The sequence below is a fragment of the Cynocephalus volans genome, chromosome 2 (genome assembly GCF_027409185.1).
Source record: "Cynocephalus volans isolate mCynVol1 chromosome 2, mCynVol1.pri, whole genome shotgun sequence".
NCBI lineage: Eukaryota > Metazoa > Chordata > Mammalia > Dermoptera > Cynocephalidae > Cynocephalus > Cynocephalus volans.
This window is the reverse complement of record NC_084461.1, coordinates 33,849,357-33,869,361: the sequence shown is the minus strand read 5'-3', so window position 1 is coordinate 33,869,361 and position 20,005 is coordinate 33,849,357. Positions and strand designations below refer to the sequence as shown.

The following is a 20,005-nucleotide window of genomic DNA, read 5'->3' as shown; positions in this document are numbered from 1 at the left end:
CATATCTACGCTTGTTGAATACACCCCAAGGCCAATAAGTTTTCAAACGTTGGCCTCAAACATAAGTTCAAAGATTATTATCAGTAGAATTAATTCATAATAGGGCTGGCCAGTTAGCTCAGTTAGTTAGAGCGCAGCCTGATAACACCAGTGTCACAAGTTCACATCCCCATACTAGCCAGACCAAAAAAAAAAAAAATCTTTAGAAAGATACACATGCAACTTCCTAGTTACTTTTTAATGTTTATATTTCTGAATAAAGTAGTCCCTCTTCCCTACCCTACAGAAACACACATAAAAATCTTTGTACAAAAGAAAGTAAAAGAGTTATTAATAAAAAAGTTCATTCTAGCATTATTTTAAAAAGTTAAAATTATAAACTACCTAGGGATACCAAAGCTTTCAATATTCTAAAAAAAAGAAAAAATAAGTAAAAAAATTTTAGTTAAAAAGTTCTTAAAAAAGGAACTATGTAGGGAAAAGTTAAAGATATTACCAATTATGGCACTTCCATTAGTATACTGATCAGCCATTAAAAATCATGTTTTAGAAGAGCATTTTAGGGCCGGCCCGTGGCTCACTCGGGAGAGTGTGGTGCTAATAACACCAAGGCCCCGGGTTCGGATCCCATATAGGGATGGCTGGTTAGCTCACTGGGTGAGCGTGGTGCTGACAACACCAAGTCAAGGGTTAAGATCCCCTTACCAGTCATCTTTTAAAAAAAAAAAAAGAAGAGCATTTTATCAGCACCGCACCCTCCCAAGTGAGCCACGGGCCGGGCCTAGAAGAGCATTTTATACTACGAAAAAAACTTCAAAATAGTGTGTTTAAGAATAATATAACTTTACATATTAAGTATTATCTTAAACTTAATAAATGCATAACAGAAAAGACTGAAAAACAAATTAAATTTTAAGTCTTGATTTCCAGATCATGAGATTATGAGTGATTTTACTTTCTTCCTTGTAATTTGTGTTCTCTAGATTTTCTGCTATTAATAAGTGTAACTTTTGGGCCAGCCCGTGGCTCACTCAGGAGAGTGTGGTGCTGATAACACCAAGGCAATGGGTTCGGATCCCATATAGGGATGACCGGTTAGCTCACTGGGTGAGCGTGGTGCTGACAACACCAAGTCAAGGGTTAAGATCCCCTTACCAGTCATCTTTAAAAAAAAAATATATATATATATATATATATATTTATATATAAGTGTAACTTTTGAAATTGGTGGAAAAGTTTTAAAAAACAGCTAAAACAAAAATAAGTACTATGATTACCCTTTTGGAGATGTGACTGCCTACACAAGAGATAGTAAATACGTGGCTCAAGACATTAGCTGAATGAATTAATGAATAGACATAGACACATTAGCCTGACATTTGTTCTTTCCAAGACCCAACAGAAATGGGGTGGGCAAACAATTTACACATGATTTTTACTGATAGCGTATCTCTGTTTGAGACCTTTATCTCATAATGTGCCATGACTAGGGTCTACAGAGGGAGTGAAGTGAAGATTCTGAAGAAAAGAGACTTGAAGCACAAAGGACTGAGTACCTATTACATAATATTACTTAAGGGCCCATTTGTTGCCAAAAGGGTAAATTATTTAAGGACTATTTTAGTCCTTCGCTCTCAGTCTCAGGACGCAAAAAGACAACTCCCTCCACCAACAAAGATACTCCTCCAAGTGGGACACAAAAGCGATCCTTCTTTCTCCCAAGGTCTCTGGTAAATGTCGCTTGAACTGGTCCCAACAGATAAGAAGTGAAAAGACGAACGGAGAAGAGTGTCGAGAAACCGCAAAGTATACACGGGAGCTAAAGGACCTCAGAGTTGGGACAGCGGAAGGTGTGGGGCAGAAGTGACAGCTCAACCTCCCCTTCCAACTTGCGACTTCTAAAACCTCTGCAAAAAGAGACAGGGCTCTGCCTTCACTCACCGAATCCCGTGAAGCCCATGGTGACCGCCAGCTGCGGGTCGGGTCCCGACGCGTCTGAGCCTGTCACTGGGGCAAAAGAAGAGAGAGGAGGCCTTGTTAGGGCAGCGCCCCTGGCTCCCCCGGCACAGCCCACCCCGCCTGGACTCGCCTCACGGAACCCACCTTCGCTGGGCCCTGAGCCCTCCATCCCGGCCCACACACTCCAGAACGAGAAACTGCTGCAGCCCAAACAGCGGCAGCACACTCGCAACAAACCCGGAAGGAAGTATGGTCTCCGAGCGTCAGCGTCCCCCCGCAACGCCAAGAGCGGCGCCTTCTGCGGAAGGACAGTGGCTCCTGGTGCAGCGCCGCCCAAGCGGGCGGGAGGGGAAGCGCCGCCGAAGCCGCCTCCCAACACAATTGACTGGAGGGGAAGCGTTTCTTTAACACCGTTCACTTCGTAAAACGTGTTTACTGCCAAGGTGACAATCCTCACAGAATTCTTTTTTTTTTTTTTTTTGAAAGAGGACTGGTAAGGGGATCTTAACCCTTGACTTGGTGTTTTCGGCACCACACTCTCCCAAGTGAGCCAACTAGCCATCCCTATATAGGGATCCAAACCCATGGCCTTGGTGTTATCAACACCACATTCTCCCAAGTGAGCCATAGGCCGGCCCTAGAACATGGTGTCCTGAAAATTCTAACTCTTCACCAATCCCCATGTCCTTGATTTTACCCTACTCATCAATAAGGTCTGAAATTAAACTTCACCTGCTCTTGTAAGCATTTACAGACTTTTGTCGACCTTTTCCACCTAAGGCCCTTCTGTCTACCATGTAACAGAGTACCCTTCCTTCACAGCACAATGCCCTGGTAGGCACTCAGTAGGTATTTGTTAAATCAGTGAATGAATAAAAGAAAATAAGTTGTTGTGAAGGCAAAAGCTACTCCTCTTATGTGCGGATGGACAACAAACTTTGGTTTTATCTCAAGAGATTACTGAACCACAAACATCCAATCAATAAGCTAGTTCATTGCACCTTTAACAAAATAAGTTATTAATACCACTGTCTCTTTTCTGATAACAGGCATTAGGTACTGAAATAGAACTTTATGAATACAGTTCATTACGTAACCTGTACCCCCAAACTTATAGCTATTTCAGCTCCTCAGTAGTCAAGGACTTGTGGGTGAGAACTTGAGATGATATATAATATTTTAAGCTACCGAGGGCTGGAGGGAAAAAAAGAAAAAAAATGGAAGATAAATATCATTAACCAGTGGGACTAGATAATCTTGATCATTAGAGAAAATCACTAGACGATGTATTTACTCTTGATAAAGGATGGAGGCAATAATTGCACTAGCGACAACTTCTATATTCTCTTTTCTATTTGTGTTTTTGCGCACAACCTCTTCATAACCACAATTGTTAAATGTTAACAGGGCAACTTTGATTTTCTTGAAGCAAATTTCAATTTGAAGTGAATTTATCCATAGATCAAAATTTTGAGAAGAAATATAGCATAGTGTCAAGTAAACGAGTTCAAGAACGAAATGTATGAGTTCAAATCCTTGTTTTGATAATGTAATATTGGGTGAGTTACTTAGTCTTTATGTGTTTCAGTTTCTGCAACTAAGTGGATAATGTAATAATAACACCTATCACATCACAGGTTTTTCTGATGTTTGAATGAGTTATCTCATAAAGCAATTAGAATAGTGCCTGGCATATATTACACACCCAATAAATGTTTGCCATTATTAAGTGCCAGGTGGTAGTGAGAGTGGTAAAGACACAGTCCCTGCCCTTATAGAATTTCCCTTTTAATTAAGAGATCTTTTTAAAACCTTAAATATCTATGGCAGCTAGTCAACTAAAATTAGAAACATAGGAAACTACTTGAGCAGTGATTCTCAAAATGTAGAACTTCAGACCTCTTTAAAGGTGTCCATGAGATCAAAACTATTTTCATGATAATACTGAGACATCATTTGCCTTTTTCACTGTATTAACATTGGCACTGATGATGCAAAAGCAATGATGGTATTAAAAGATGAACTGAGGCACACTAAAATATTAAAGAGTTTATTCAAGCAAACAGTGGTTCATAAATTTGGCAGCATCAGACCACAAACAGTTTGGGGTTCCACTGAAGGAGTGGAGTGAACATGTAAGCAGAGGAAAGAAAATATTTGATTGGTTAAAGTGAAGGAGTAGTCATATTTGGATCATTCTAGTGGAAAGTCGTTAGTTAAAGATTAGTTAATGGTTTCTGACTGGTTAAGCATAAGTAGTTGAAAGTCCCTAGTTAGGGTTAGTTGGTGGTTTCTGACTGGTGTAGAATATGACCATTTACACTGAGCTGGGTTTGATTTGCTTATATAGGAACCCAAGGCACTGAAGCCACCTCAGTGTAATGGCCTTCCAATTAATTATTTTAACAGTAGGTAAAACTACTGGTGCCTCAGCATAAGTTAAGGCAGTGGCTAGCAAAATGTCATAGTGCTCACTGTATTCTTCACTGTTACATACCAAAGGTAAACAAAATCGGTTTCCCTTAATAAAGTCCTTAATAAAGGTCAAGGGTTCAGATCCCCATCCCGGCCAGCCACAAAAAAAAAAAAAAAAAAAAAAAAAAGTCTTTAATAAAGCTGTAAACATTAATTGTATTAAATCTTGCCCCTTGAGTATATGTCTTTTTAATACTCAGTGTGACAAAATAAAATTCATTTATAAAACACTTCTGATGCATATCCAAGTATGATGGTCATCTAGAAGAAAACCACTTGTAATTGAGTTGTTAGCTTTTTTCCTGCAACACCTTTTTTACTTGAAAGGATAACTCACAAAGTATAGTTATTCAGATGTATTTGGCAAACATTTTCTCAAATGTCTACGGAAAACAACTGACTCTACTTGTTGCCAATGATAAAATCAGAGTTGTCAAGAGAAAAATGGAATTTTCAAAAACTTGTATCAACCATCATAAGCTTGAAAGTTTCCCAATACTTAAAAACTTTTCTGACTAGATAGATGGTGATATTAGTATAATTTTTTTCTATAGGTTAATGAAATATGCCAACATTTGGAAATTCTACATGACTCAGCAAACCAATAGTTCCCAAATGACCAATGCATAATGTTACATTCAAAAAATCTATCCAAAGTACAAGATAGACCAGTGGAATTTAATTTAACAAAGTACCAAAAAAATCCACTGATAGTTTCAAATTCCATATAGCAACTAATGTTTAAGAAACTACCACTTGTCAAGTTTTGGTGCAGTACTAAAGAAGAATATTCACAAGTGTCTAAAAAGACTATTAAAATACTTCTCTCTCTTCCAACTACGTAACTGAGTGAGGCCAGGTTTTCTTCACATACAGTACTTCAACTAAACATGTCACAACATATTAACAGCAGATACGGATATGAGAACCCAGCTATCTTATTAAGCCAGACATTAAAGAGATTTGTAAAAATATAAAATAATGCTATTCTTGTAATGTTTTAGTTTTAAAAACTATCGTGATTTCTTATAAAATATGTATTATTTATATCAACATGGATTAGGTTTGTTACACTTTCAAATGAATTTTTAAATTTTAAGTGTTTCTTTTATGAGTTATTAACAAATATTAATAAATATAAACCACACAAAACAGAAGCTCTTTGGAATCCTGTGTAAGTTTTAAGGGTATCAAGAGGTCTTGAGACTAAAAAGTTTTAGAATATCTGTTCTAGAGAAGAGGTCAGCAAATTTTTCCTATAAAGGGCCAAAGTATAAGTACTTTAGGCTTTGCAGCCTTGTGGTATGTGTAGCAGCTACTCAACTCGATAGTAAGAGGTAGGAAAGCAGCCATATGCAATATGTAAGTCAATAGGAGGGGTCAGATTAGACCCTTGGGAACTTTGTTGCTGTGGGGGAATATTAGATCAACATTACGACATCTTCCAATCTGTGGAATTGAAAACTCTCAATTGTATATTTTATTTCAAATTAAAAACAAACACCATGCCGGACTGTCAGTTTTCAGCCTGTGGTCTAGAAAATAAAGGTAGTCAGCTGGAGACCCTACTCCCTGTTTATACACGAATAATAAAAAAAACCTAATTTTTCCTGGTATATTTGCCACGTCAAAATTTAAGTATAGATAATGTTGGGAAAAATAGGAAAATGGTCAGGGCCCCTCAGATGTTCAGAATCTTGCTGAGCATTTGCTGTAAATATCCTCAGGTGTTCCTTGTTACTACTAAACGTAAATTGTGTATGGGCACCCAGGTGTCCAGTGTTGTGGACTTAAGTATAAAAGACTAACAGCTCTACTCCACCGTGCTTCTCAGAACTCTCAGAGAAGCCACTGGGACAGTTGCTCCTAGATCTGAATAAAACCCATTCATTTTTCTATGCCCACAGCTCCCAGAACCTTTTCCCCCTATTACCTAGCTCACTAGACCTGCGTGTGGAGGGTTTGTGACCCAATCTATGCAACAGACTTGAGGGGGTCTGTAAGCCCTGGCTTTACAGGTGATGTCATAGAAAATAATATTCAGAAATTTCAGCAAGTCTTTAACTGAGGGAGTAAAACGCTAATTTAAATGGCAAAAGACCAACTTAGATCAATTCAAGTTTTGATTTGCTAAATTATGAAGAGTAAGTGGATGGGTTGGCCAGTTAGTTGGGTTGGTTAGAGCACGGTGTTACAACACCAAGGGTTCTGATAGCCAAATCGCCAGTAAATAAAATAAAAAATAAACCGGATGAAGTTCACTTAGGTGAGATTCTACAAAAGATCTGCTTTTGGAAGAAGAATGCCTTGATTTGACCACTCAAGTTGCCTTGTATAGGAAATGAAGCCTCACTTGCCTCTTCTTGCTCCTTTATCTTATTCTATACTGCAGTTTACACTCATACAATACCCCATCAGAAAAATTATAGTGATGCGCTTTAATTGCTTTTTTTTTTCTGTCTCTGAGTGAAGCCCCTTCAGGACAGGAATGTTGTGTTAGATATTCCCAGCACCAGGCACAATGCCTAACATAAAGAAGTATTCAGTTTCTTAGAAGGACAATCTATTGGGTGCCTACTTTATACTAATTCCTGAACTGTGTGCTGGGGTTGAAAAGGCGAATCAGAACCATTTGCTCCGTCTCTTCAACAGAAAAATAAAGCAGGGCAGCAGCCCTTGACTCAGCGAAAACCTCTTTAAACACAGTTTTGACAATAACGGATCCCAACGCCAAAAGATAGAGATATGCAAGTAGAAAAGCCTGATGAATTTTAATTTACAACGAAGTCCACGGGGAATATGGTGAAATTCTATTTCACATGTTAACTTGTTTCTGACAAGTTAACCAATTCCTAACTACCCTTGATACAAAAGTTATCTGCAGCACCAAAGTAATTGATGGGCGTACTCTTAAATAATTGCAGTTGCGAAATTCCGACCTTCGAAGCTCGAGGCCAAAGATCTAGCACGCGCTTAAACCCACAGGCACCAGAACAACGTCCGCAGCCCGCCGCACTAGCTGGCTCCCACCTACCCGTCCCTGTCCCCTTTCCTCCCCACCCCGCCCGACCCGACCCTCTCCTTCCCCACTCCCTCCCGCTCTTCCCCACTCCCTTCCCCTCTTCCCTTCCCCAGTCTCCTTTTATTTCCCCCATCCCCCATCCCAAACACTCAGCCCCCCCCTCGCTCCACCCCCAACGTCCAGCCCCCTGGACAACTTCCTCTTCCTAACGCTAAAACGGCGTCTTCCGATTCCCCACCAGATGACCCGGAAGTGCGTCATGCTCAGGCGCCGAGGCACTCGTTTGGCGCGCGCGGTCTTGTCTGTGGATCTGAGCTAGTTTCTTGGATCTCTTCTTATTTCTCGTTGGCTTTTGATTTTTTCTGGACCCTGGTGTGTACGATTTCCGAGATGCCGTCTTCTTTGCTGGGCGCGGCAATGCCGGCTTCCACATCAGCCGCAGCCCTGCAGGAAACTCTGGAAAATGCGGGGCGACTCATCGACCGTCAGTTGCAAGAAGACCGCATGTATCCGGATCTTTCCGAGCTGCTCATGGTGTCTGCCCCGAGTGAGTGATCTGTTCCCATTTGGTGACCGTGCTTTCTCAGCGAAAGGACTCTGGCCCGACCCCCTAACTTAGTACTTATCTCCAGGAATGGTCCCAGCGAGAACATCCTTAGATTTAAGGTGCTGTTTACTGCATTTTTGAACAGGAAAAAAAAAGCCTATTTTCAATTTTTTTCCTGTCTTCACTTTCTTCACTGTACATAGATACTTGATAGGGCAAGAGTGAAGAGCAAGCTCACAGTTGAAGCAGTAAGAGGCAAAGACTCCAACCCTAACGAGCTTCTCACAGCTCCCAAGTGTTTATTGCTAAGGCCGGATGAGAAGGATCTCTTGATCCTAGTCTCATCCCTGTTTATACCTCGTGTTAATACTTGAGTAAGTCGGAAGAGCAAATGAAGTTAATTTGTTCTCCCTGAGATTTGCTTTATTATGTGTGGTGTTAGTGTAATATGAGGCGCTAAAGGTGTTAAAAAGAACTACCAGTGGAATAATGGAAGAGAACCGGGAAATCAGCAGTGGCTGATGGACAGGGAGGTAAGTCACCCAAAAGAGGAGTGACTGAAAAGTAATTCGTTTAACGTTTTAAAATTATGGTGAGCTCCTCAAGGCTTATGGAACTGCATCAGTTGCTAGAAAAAGTGATCCCTCTGTGAAATGGAAATTGGAGAAAAGCAAAGAAGTGTAAGAAAGAGATTTTTGGTGAGCAAGAACCAAGATAATCTAACCAGGATAATCTGTGCAATGTAAACTGAAAAGACATCTCTGACGATTTGTAAAAATCGTTGATAGACTTGCAATCAGAGAAATGATAGAAACAAGAAATAGTATTTGTTCCTGGCAGCTACTTACCAATGAGCTTGTCTTATAAGATTCTGATTGGCCTATTAGCAACTATCACCGTGAACGATATTACTTAGTCCGTTTCAGTTGCTTATAACAGAAATACCTGAATCTGGGTAATTTATAGAAAACGAAATTTATTGCTCACAGTTTCAGAGGCTGGAACGTCCAACTGGAACATATCTGGTGAAGGCCTTGGTGGTGGTGACAGTGACGCAGGGGTTTCACATGGCAGAATATGGTGAAGCAGAAAGAGAGACTAACCTCCTCATTCACTCACCTTTTAAAGCCACCAGAACTACTCCCATTATTTCAAGAATGGATCAATCCATTCTTGAGGGTACAGTCCTCACAATGCCATCACCTCTTCAAGGCCCCACCTTTCAGTTACCATAATAGGATTTCCCACCCTGAACAGATACAATGGAGATTAAGTTTGGGGGGATATTCAATTCAAGGTACAAGATAAAAATAGTCTATCCATTCTGGTCCTTCTCTTATATATATCTGATTTCTTTGTACACATCTACCTCATCAACCTAATCTCTTCCCTTTCTTTTCCATCCTAGTCTCAGCTTTTGCTCTAGTCATACAGAACTTAACATGTTTTCCATAAGAAGCCTCCTCTTCGGGATTTTAATTTACTCTTTATTGTTTCTAGAATGTTCTTTCTTCTTTGCCTGATGGATTTCTTTCAGAATCCCTGTGAAAGTCTTCAGTTTCTTTTTGAAGGCTTTCTTAATCATTCCCATCCTCTCTAAAGTTAATTGCACTGTGTTCCCACTGCTATTTAACACGGGTAGTGTTCTATGAAAATTATGTTTTAGGATTAAGTGGGATGTTTGGGATTTGCTTTTAATAGAATCCATTGGAGAAGGAGTGGACAATGATATGAATGAAACATGATTGGACATATTGGTAATTAACACATAGGAATTGATTACGTTTCTATCTACTTCTGTATATTTTAAAAATTTCTATAGTACATTTAAAAATTGTTTTATATGTCAGTTTCTTCCAACATCTTTGTACCGCAGAGAGCCTGAAAAAGTGCCTGAGAAAATTAAATTATCGGTCACATCTAAAGAACACCTTGTGTAGGATGAGGAAGGACAGGCTTAAGTAGACCAGCCTCTCCTGTCGTTAATGATCTGAGTCAAGTGATAGTTGCCCAGTGAGAACCCATTATAGAACAGTGTGTTTTTTCTCCCTAATAAGATATTGCTTGTGTGGTATTATTTGTATTTGGTTGGTCTGGGGGAGAAATCTAAAGGGAAAAGTCATGCATTGTTTTAAATCTGTAAATGTTTAAGTGGGAAAGGCAGTAAGCTGTTTTTTCCCCAATCAGTATTTTATTTGCCCACAGTTGTTTTATCTTCAAATCCCAAAGCAGTTTTAAGAATTTTTTCCTATTTCAGATTAGTAAAACAAAAGAAAAACTAAATTATTAAACTCCTTTGTTATGGAGTAAGTCTTTGTGAAAGATAACCTTCTCTTCAAGGCTGAAACCAGTAACTGCCCCCACCTTAACAATGGAATTTCTCAGGCCCACTGTGTGTCAACTCATAACTACTTTATTCTCTCTATACCTTTAGAACCACCACACGCACAATTTCTTTGTGGTTTGCAATGCTTCTGTATGTCCAGTTGATGAGCAGTACATTATTATTATAAATAAATGCTTTGTTTTATATTTTTGTAGATAATCCCACTGTTTCTGGTATGTCAGATATGGATTATCCTCTACAAGGACCTGGTTTGCTGTCAGTACCCAATCTTCCAGAGATCAGTTCCATCCGAAGAGTTCCTCTCCCACCTGAACTTGTTGAACAATTTGGACGTATCCTGTTACTTTGTATTTACCTATTTTTAAAAAGTTAAAGTTGGTATTTTCATTATTTTAATTCTTGTTTTGTGTTTAATTAATGTATTGTTCATTAAGGGTTTTATTTAAAATACATTTAAGTACATGGATAGTTTGCTCTTTCTGTTGAAGAGTGGCCAGATCATTATTCTTAATTGTACGTTTTAAGTCAAAAACTGTTGTAGGGGGCCAGCCTGTGGCTCACTTCGGAGAGCGTGGTGCTGACAACACCAGGTCAAGGGTTAAGATCCCCTTACTGGTCATCTTTAAAAAAAAAAAAAAAAAAAAAAAGCTGCTGTAACAAGTTTGAGAAAAATGAGATTGAACTCTTTCTACCTTACATCCATACTACCTCAGATATGCAGTGTAACTGCATGATGGGCGTGTTCCCTCCTATCAGCAGAGCTTGGCTCACAATTGACAGTGACATATTCATGTGGAACTATGAGGATGGGTATGTATTTTAGGCTGATTTGCTTTAGTGTGATTAGAATTTAAGTAACCTTTACTGTGTGTGGTTAGTGTCCTACTCATGAGAGGCTGCCTGGTTTATTTTTCAGCCGTCTAACATCTGGGTCAGTGCTTGTCAATATGCATATTAATCATCTGGGGATGTTAAAATGTGGATTCAGTTTTAGTAGTTCTGAGCAGGCCCAAGAGTCTGCATTGTAACAAGCTCCCAGGTGATGCTGCTGGTTTAGGTACCACTCTTGAGTAGCAGCGATCTAGGTCCCAAGCTTTTATTCCTGTAGTAAAGGTAGTATATTGGTAATTCTTTGAGAGACAATTTGATGTTTTTAAGGACCTCTGTTTTCCTTACATTTCTATAGAGTGAACATCTGATAATTTATTGAAGTGACTTAACAGTTTTGTTGTCATTTGTGGCTTGACTTTGTAAATTAAACGTGTAGAATATAGTCTGAGGGAAGGCCAAGGCACTCTTGCTTAAAATAGAGTATATTGATCTGGTGATCTCCCTCTTTGCCTTTTAGAGATAAATTTTGTTTTACTCCCAGTTTTCTGTCATGGTATCCTTAGGTGAGGTGTGGGGTAACCATAAGAAGGTCCATATAGTTAAGATATTACTCTTGCCCTGAGCAATTAATGTACTTTTTATGAACACTGCACACACATTTAAAAACAAGGTATCATTGAACCAAAACTAACACTAAAATGACAACTTGTACTTGTGGCTTAAATGAAACCTTTTTTTTTATTAGAAGTTTCCATAGACATTTTTATTGTTGAAATGTTATAATTATAGGTATAATAGCAGTGATGTGATTGTGGTTGTTCTTTATGTGCCCTGAACATTGCCCCAGTTTGTTATGTTACCATAGCATATTCATTTTTATACTGAAGAAGAAAACATTTTTGTTTAGGTATATATCTGTCTCTTCTAGAAAACCCAATGCAAAAAAATTTACAGAAAAATAAATGTGAGAATAATTATTTTCTTTTAAAAGGATTTTACTTTAATGTAATTTTTTACATTTCCATTAACATTTAACATTTCATTCATATAACAAATATTTATTGAGCTTATCATCTATCTGACACTGTTCTTATGCTAGGAATAGTACTAAATGAGATATAAACGTGGTATCTGCCCATGTGGAATGAACAGTCCCATCTTACTGTGTGTCTTAGTTTGAGCTGCTATAACAGATCACTATAGACTGGTTGGCTTATAAACAAAAAGAATTTATTTCACACAGTTCTGGACCCTGGAAGTTCAAGACCAAGGTGCCGGTAAATTCAACATCTGTTGAGGGCCCCCTTCCTGTTTCATAGATGGCCATCTTTTCATTGTGCCTTCACATGGCAGAAGGGGTGAGGGAGCTCTTTTGTGCCTCTTTTATTGCATTAATTGCGTTTATTAGAGGCCCATCCTCGTGACCTAATCACCTCCCAAAGGCCCCATCTCCAAATACTACCACAATGGGAAATAGGATTTAACATGAATTTTGAGGTAACACAAACATTTGGTCTATAGCAATATGCATTCAAACTACAACTCATTTAAACAAATTTATTTGAAGAATATATATATTGAAGAAATCAAGGCACAAGTATTGGGGATAAATTTTAGTCCAAAAATTTAGTTCTATAAAAACTTTAGACTTAGTTTCAATTATTCAGTTAGCTTTCCATTATAAATCTTAATTCTAACTGGATGATAGAAATATAATCTTATTCAATTCACTGTTCTCTAACCTCCAACTTTCCTGGTATTGGGTCTTAGTTTCAAGTGGTGCCAGTTTTCAGTGGGGCCTGTGTAATGCCATGGCAGGAGGATGGAGAATGCTGGTCCACATAAGTTGCCATTTAGGTGTGTTCTTTCTGTTTGCATGGCCCTTTTAGGATGACTGGAAGCTTTCTTCAAAGTCTGCAATACATATGTATATATATATTTATCCTGCTTGCTGTTCTCCGAGCTTATTAGATCTTTGGTTTGATGTCTTTCATTATTTTTGGAAAAATTTTCAGCCATTATGTTCAAATATTTGTTCTGCCCCATTCTCTCCTTTTCTTCTGAGATTTCAGTTACACTTTTGTTAGACTGATATTATCTAACAAATTTTGGATGCTCCATTCTGTGTTTTGTTTGCCCACTCATTTTTTCTTGTTTAAATTTGGACAATTTATTGACCTAACTTTTCTCAGCTATGTCAGGTCTACTGATAAGTTCTTAGAAAATATTCCTTATCTCTTTGCTGTGCTTTTTATTTCTAACATTTTTTTACTGCCTGCTTTCTTATCATTTTCATATCTCTGCTGAAATTCTTTACCTTTTTATGTAATTGTCCGTTAGACAGTTTTTTCCATTAGAGCCTTTGCTACCTTGATCATAATGATTTTAAAGTCCTTGTGTGATAGTTCAGACTCATGCCTGAGTCTGGTTCTGTTGATTACTTTGGTTTTTGCCAGTGGGGTTTTTTCACCTTGCTTTTTTGTGTCTTCATAATTTGTTTTGTTTTGTTGTTTGGTGGCTGGCCAGTATGGGAATCCAAACCCGTGACCCTGGTGTTACAAGGCTGTGCTCTAACCAGCTGTCTCATAATTTTTTACTGAAAGATAGACATTGTGTGTTGGGCAATAGATACTGTAGTACATTGCATTTATTTTTTAAAATGGACATGTCTCTTCTTTTGTTGAGATATAGCAGGTAGGCCTTTATGGTGAGGGGAAGTGACTTTTTCCAGGTCAGGAGTTGAGCTGAGTTTGGGTTTTGTTGTTGCTATTGTTACCCTCAGAGCATCAGAGGTTTAACTTTTTTTAGGTGCAGGGTGGGTTCCTGAAGACTTTTTCTCAATATTCCTATTCCATCCTCAGCCTTAAGTTTTCCTTGTGAGCCTGTCCTTCTGAGAGGGTCTTTTCCATACTCTTGCCTCTGCCCCAGCAGAGGAATGTTCCTTGATACTTGATCCTTGCTACCATTTGTGGGGGGATGCTTGGAATGGGGAGCAGCATTCCCTGTTTTTCTCGTTTGTGCTTAGCCTTATGTATGTCCGTGTCCCTGGGATTCAGGACTGAAGCAATTTTGTTTGTTGGTTTATTTTTTCATTATATTCTGTATCTAAACTTAATTAACTAATAAAGAACATTGTGAGATAAGACTTTGTTTTCTTTGTAACATGTTTTTCTTCAATTATTGACAGAGGAGATCTTGCTTACTTTGATGGACTTAGTGAGACTATTCTTGCTGTGGGGCTTGTGAAACCAAAAGCTGGTAAGAAATAAAAAAATAAAGATGAGATTATGTTTGTATATACATAGATTCCAAATGGTTTAGGACAGAATGATAACACATGTTAGGTAGTTGAATTTCCTATTGAAGTTTTATTCTGAATTATACTAATTAAAAATAGATGTGATGAGCAATATTTAACTACTTACTTTAATGGTATAAGTGAGTCTGCCTTTAAAAATGTTTAACTCTAATTCTTGTATTTTATTAATAATGTTAAACTATAATTCTTGTATTTTATTTTGCTTACTTTTTACTACTCTTTTTTTCATTTACCTGTGGCATTATAGATTTTTCAATTACTGAATTTAATGTAAAAAACATTTTTGTATCTGCACTTTTTTAGTCTTGTTAGCCCAGGGAAGTGAGAACAGAATAAATCTTAGAAAAGTTACAAGTGTTGTTTAACTTATAGTTTCCACTTTTTTTTTTTTTTTTTTTATAGTTTCCACTTTTTAATGCCAAATCTTTTATCAGAGTTACTGACAAGCAGAATTGATTGATTTAAATTTAAAATACATCCCTTTCCACAGAATTGCATGTTTAAAAATGATCAAAATGTTGATAATATCAAGGTCCAGGATTCAATCCCTGTTACTGGCCAGCCACCAAAAATTAAAACATAAATAAATAAGATTAAAGTGGCAAACCATTTTTTTTTGGCAGCTGATCAGTATGTTGATCCAAACCCTTGACCTTGGTGTTATAACACCATGCTCTACCCAACTAAGCTAACCAGCCAGCCCTAAACTTTGTGTTATGTATATTTTACCACAGTAAAAACGAAGAATGTACCTTCCTACAGGATTAAATAATAAACAGAATTTACTTCTTTGCAATGCCTAAATAAAATGTTTTAAGGTCACAGTCATTTTGAAATTATAGCTATTCGCATAAGTAGAAACATGCGTTTTTATACATGGTTTGTTTGATTGCATTGGAAATGTATTTCCTTTACATAGAATCTGAAGGCAATCGGTATGATGTACCCTGATGTATGTGTCTCTCTCTTGTTTCTTCATTTAACAGTTTATTTATATAAAAATCAGTGGCTGTTCCTGCCCCCATTGTGATAAATACAAATTATCCATCTGAAACAAGTACTAAAATTTTACTCTACTCAAATGTAAATTTCAGTGCAAAATTGAAATTGTGGCAGTCTTTGATTTGGGGTGAAGGTGTTTCCTTTAATAATTTAACAATTCTGACCTTTGCTGCTAACAAGTATTGAAAATTCAGCAATCAAAAATATGTAATAACTGAGTCCATATCTTACTTTGCCTTTTGCAAGGGAATATTATTCTTCAGTTAAAGTCATCTTTTTCCAAGTCCGTTAAGCTTTTTGGCAAGAGTCTGCTTTATTGATGCTTTCTATGTAAGCAAGAAATTTATGAATCCATGTTTCAATTTAATTATTGTTTGAACAAAACACAGGAGCTCCTCAATTATTTTTTTAGCACTTACAAGTTTTTGCCTGCAGAAAAATTGACAAGGCTTAATTACTGTTTTTGAATTCAAAGAAGCATTTCTCATGTACTGAAAGATTCATATAGTTGTTCAACTTCAACCTCATCTTCCAGGGAGATATCTTAGCCAAATAAGGCTTGTTGCTTAGGGGCAGTATTCATTATACTGATTATATGATTATGAGTCAGACAATTTACCTCATCTGTATGACCCAATAAAACTGCCACCTAAGTCAAATTAAGTATAAAGTGCCCCCTGCAAGTTATTCTTAGAATGGTCTTTTCTTGTCTTTCCATAAAAGTAAACCTCCTGCCTCAAGTTTAGTCAACTGATTCTGGAAAGCTGGTGAAGTTCCCAGTATAAGAGGTCTTTATATTTTCTTATTACTAAGCAAAATCTCTTGAAAAGACACCAGTTCATACTGCCATTGAAGTTGCCTTTGAAGTTGAAGGTGCCATTGGCCAAGTTTTTGATGCCAAAGCATGCATGCCCTTGTAAAATGCAATGAGTTAGGGTCTGTTGAGTTTCTTCATCAGAGCAGCAAAAGCACATGTGTTGCAAAGTATTATATGTTCACATTTGTACAGAAGTACTAAACTTTTTCTTTCAAAATTTTATTAAGCAATGAAACTACACACCATTTCAAAGACCTAAATAACTATGGCACTTCTTTCCCATATGTGAATAAATTATGAGTGATTTTAGAGTAGATGATATCATTTGACAGAGACACTTCTTTACTTATTTTCCTTTACTTCAGGCCATAAACCAGCTCCACCATTTATAAAATTCCAACTTCACTAAGGTTTTTGTAATCAAAGGTGACTTTGGCGTAGCATTGTGACTAAACGCGTTGAAATAGGGCTTTTGTTAAGGAAAAATCTACGCTTTCATAAAGTTCAGGCTTCGTAAATCAACTAATGAAATATCAGGTATACCTTGAGGTTATTAAGATAGAAGGTCAGTGCCTTCAGCTTCATTGACTTGAGCACAAAGCTGTGGCTTTTTTGCTGTTTGATGTTCAATGAAAGTAACAGCAAATGATGATATAGCATTATTATATTTTCTGTGACATTTAACAATATTAAGTAGGCAAAATATGTACATATAAGAGAAGTCCATAATCATAATGTAAGGTATATTTCCTTTCATTCTTAACAATGAGACACTATTTTTGGATGTCATAACATGATGACAGTGATAACTGCACATAACATCTCATGCCACTCCACACATTTTAAAGTTAATATCTTAGCAAGAATTGACATAAAAAAAGTTTTGTACTTGGTTTAGTGCCCCCTCTGAAACCGAATTCATTCTTTTGTGAAAGATGTGCATAAAATATATAAATTTCCTTCTAGACTCTATCAATGTCCTAGCATTTTCCCTAGTAGATAACTATAGGTCTAAGTTTTATTTTCTGCTACCGCATTTCAAAAATGATATCTTTATATGTATATATTTTAATTGTGGTAAAATACACATAACGAAACTTCACCATATAAACCATCTTAAAGTGTATAGTTCAGTGGTATTAAGTACATTTATACTGTGTGCAACCATCACCACATCCATGTCCAGAACTCTTTTTATCTTGCAAAGCTGAAACTCTGTACCCATTAAACAGTAACTCTTATTCCCCTTTCCTCCAGCCTCTGGCAAGCACCATTCTCCTTTTCGTGTCCGTGAATTTGACTACTTTAGGTTTCCTCACATAAATGGAATCATACAGTATTTGTCATTTTGTGACTGGCTTATTTCATTTAGCATATATCCTCAAGGTTCATCCATGTCATAGCATGTATCAGGATTTCCTTCCTTTTTGAATGAAAATCTGCCGTTCACAACAACACGGATGAGCTTGAAGATACTTGTGTTGAGTGAAATAAGCAAAGCACAGAGGGAAGAATACTGCATGCGCTCACTCATAAGTGGGAACTAAGAGAGAAAGAAGGAAGAAAAGAAAGACCACAGTGGTACATTGGACTTGCAGAGGGAGAGAGCAAACCCTGTAGGGATACAAAGTGCGGTGGGGAAGAGGGTGAGGGAGGTCAGGGATTGATTGGGTGGCAGATGCAGGGTATAATTGCAATTTGTGGACGTGCTACCAGTATTGATCTGGCCATCACGTCTTGGGTTGAGTGGTGACGGTCAGCTTTGTACCCCATGAATATTCATAACCAATTTTTTAAAAAATTTCTTTGCTTTTTAAGTCTGAGTAATATTCTGTTGTGTATTTATGCCACATTTTATTTATCCATCTGTCAGTGGACACTTGGATTGCCTTCACCTTTTGGCTATTGTACATAATGCTGCTATGAATATGGATATATAAATATAAGTTTTTATATGTTAATAAACTTTTTTAACGTCACTGTTTTCAAATGACATTGAATTCTGAAGTGATAGTTTCCTCAGGTGGTCCTTTTCTTTCTTTTTTCTGACCTCTAGATCTGTAAGAGGTGGTTCTTTTCTACTACTGTTTACTTATTTAAATGATTATACCTGGTAATATTTTAACATCAGAATTAACTAAACTGGATTTAGACTTTTCACATACTCTTTAATCAGTACCTCATTTTAATGGTAAAACCATATTCTGTTCTTAAATATGCTAGGTATTTTTCTGAAAATAATTTCTGCCCTGTGTCTAACTTCACCTTAGGCATCTTTCAACCTCATGTACGATACCTCCTGGTTTTGGCTACCCCTGTGGATGTAGTAATTCTTGGACTCAGCTATGCTAATTTGCAAACAGGTACGGCAGCCCACATGTTATGTTTTCTAAAATAGCAATATGTTGTTGGCCAACTAATATTATAATTAAAAACTAATCTGTGTGAAATGTTGAATTCCAGTTACTCAAATTAATGATTATTACTACCAAATTTTCAGGCTCTTTTCTAAAATTTATTAATTTGGGTTAGTTTTATGTTTAATGTTTTGCCATATAAAATATGTATACCGTGGGTTCTGTTTAACTTGAATTATCAATTGTTTGTATCAGACTTTTTATAGTGATTTAAAAATATATGTTATAGAAGCTTTTGAGTATATATCAATAAGAATTCAATAAGAATATCAGTTCTGAAGATAATGCAAAGATTGTTTTAAACTTTTGATAAAAGCTAATAAATTGATTCCTGCATTCTTTCTTTAAAAAAAAAAATAGGTTCTGGAATTCTTAATGACAGTATGTCTGGTGGAATGCAGTTGCTTCCAGATCCTTTATATTCTCTTCCCACTGATAATACTTACCTTCTAACAATAACGTCCACTGATAATGGCAGAATTTTTTTGGCTGGAAAGGATGGCTGTTTATATGAAGTAGCATACCAAGTAAGTCTGACATTTATAAACATTTTTTCATTCTTCATGGAGTAGGGAAAGATAAGCTTTTGTTTTTATTTTCTAATTATGTAAAGGCATTTAATATATTCTTTTTTTTCTATTCCAATATTTTTTAATATCTTCTGTAACATTGCACTCAGAAGGTAGAAAACCACTAAGTTCTTCCCTAAGGAAGGGTGCAAATAGAATGTAATATTGCATTACCATACTGTATAGAATATGAACTGTGAAGATGAGGAAATTCAGTTATTTCATTTTTCCTCCCACATCATTTTTGCTAAATAACTACTCACTTAACATCCTAGGAACTATCTTGTTGAGATTTACCATGATTTAGGATAGATGAAACTTTACTAGTTAGCGTAATGAATGCATTGCCACCTACATCCATCCTGCAGGATAGCTAAAAGGACAACCCTTCAGCATCACACACCAATCTATAGAAAATCATGCCAAAAATTATTGCCAGAAGTTATTTTTGCCCAAATCCTCCAGCTTAACATTTAAATAGCTAAGATATAATCAAGTTTGTAATGGGCACTGGAACTGGAACTACAAATATGCAGCATTCACAAGTGCTCAGCTTCATAGCAATAGCACCCTGGGATAGTCAAGGGCACAATCACGTTTAAAAAAATGAAGAGTGAAAAGTAAGCACAAAGGGCCTTTGCACGAAGTAGAGAATCCTGTTCTTCATAGTAGATAGAAAACAGGCTAAAGAAATAGGTTC

The 20,005-nt window shown here is 37.0% G+C and overlaps 2 protein-coding genes across 3 annotated transcripts in view; one reads left to right on the top strand and one right to left on the bottom strand.

The window, feature by feature from the left end:
• Positions 1-2,187, bottom strand: part of WDR70 (WD repeat domain 70) — a 359,712-nt gene extending 357,525 nt beyond the window's left edge. The window contains exons 1-2 of the mRNA XM_063087213.1: positions 2,104-2,187; positions 1,942-2,007 (exon numbers count right to left, since the gene is read on the bottom strand). Of these exons, the coding sequence (XP_062943283.1) occupies positions 1,942-2,007; positions 2,104-2,128 (91 nt within the window). The 5' untranslated portion in view covers positions 2,129-2,187. The remainder of the gene's footprint in view (positions 1-1,941; positions 2,008-2,103) is intronic.
• Positions 2,188-7,735: 5,548 nt separating this feature from the next.
• NUP155 (nucleoporin 155) overlaps positions 7,736-20,005 on the top strand; it is a 55,568-nt gene continuing 43,298 nt past the window's right edge. For both annotated transcript variants that reach the window (XM_063086282.1, XM_063086281.1), the window contains exons 1-6: positions 7,736-8,003; positions 10,545-10,682; positions 11,064-11,160; positions 14,369-14,439; positions 18,590-18,682; positions 19,097-19,263. In XM_063086282.1, coding sequence (XP_062942352.1) covers positions 7,847-8,003; positions 10,545-10,682; positions 11,064-11,160; positions 14,369-14,439; positions 18,590-18,682; positions 19,097-19,263 — 723 coding nt within the window. In that variant the 5' untranslated portion in view covers positions 7,736-7,846. The remainder of the gene's footprint in view (positions 8,004-10,544; positions 10,683-11,063; positions 11,161-14,368; positions 14,440-18,589; positions 18,683-19,096; positions 19,264-20,005) is intronic.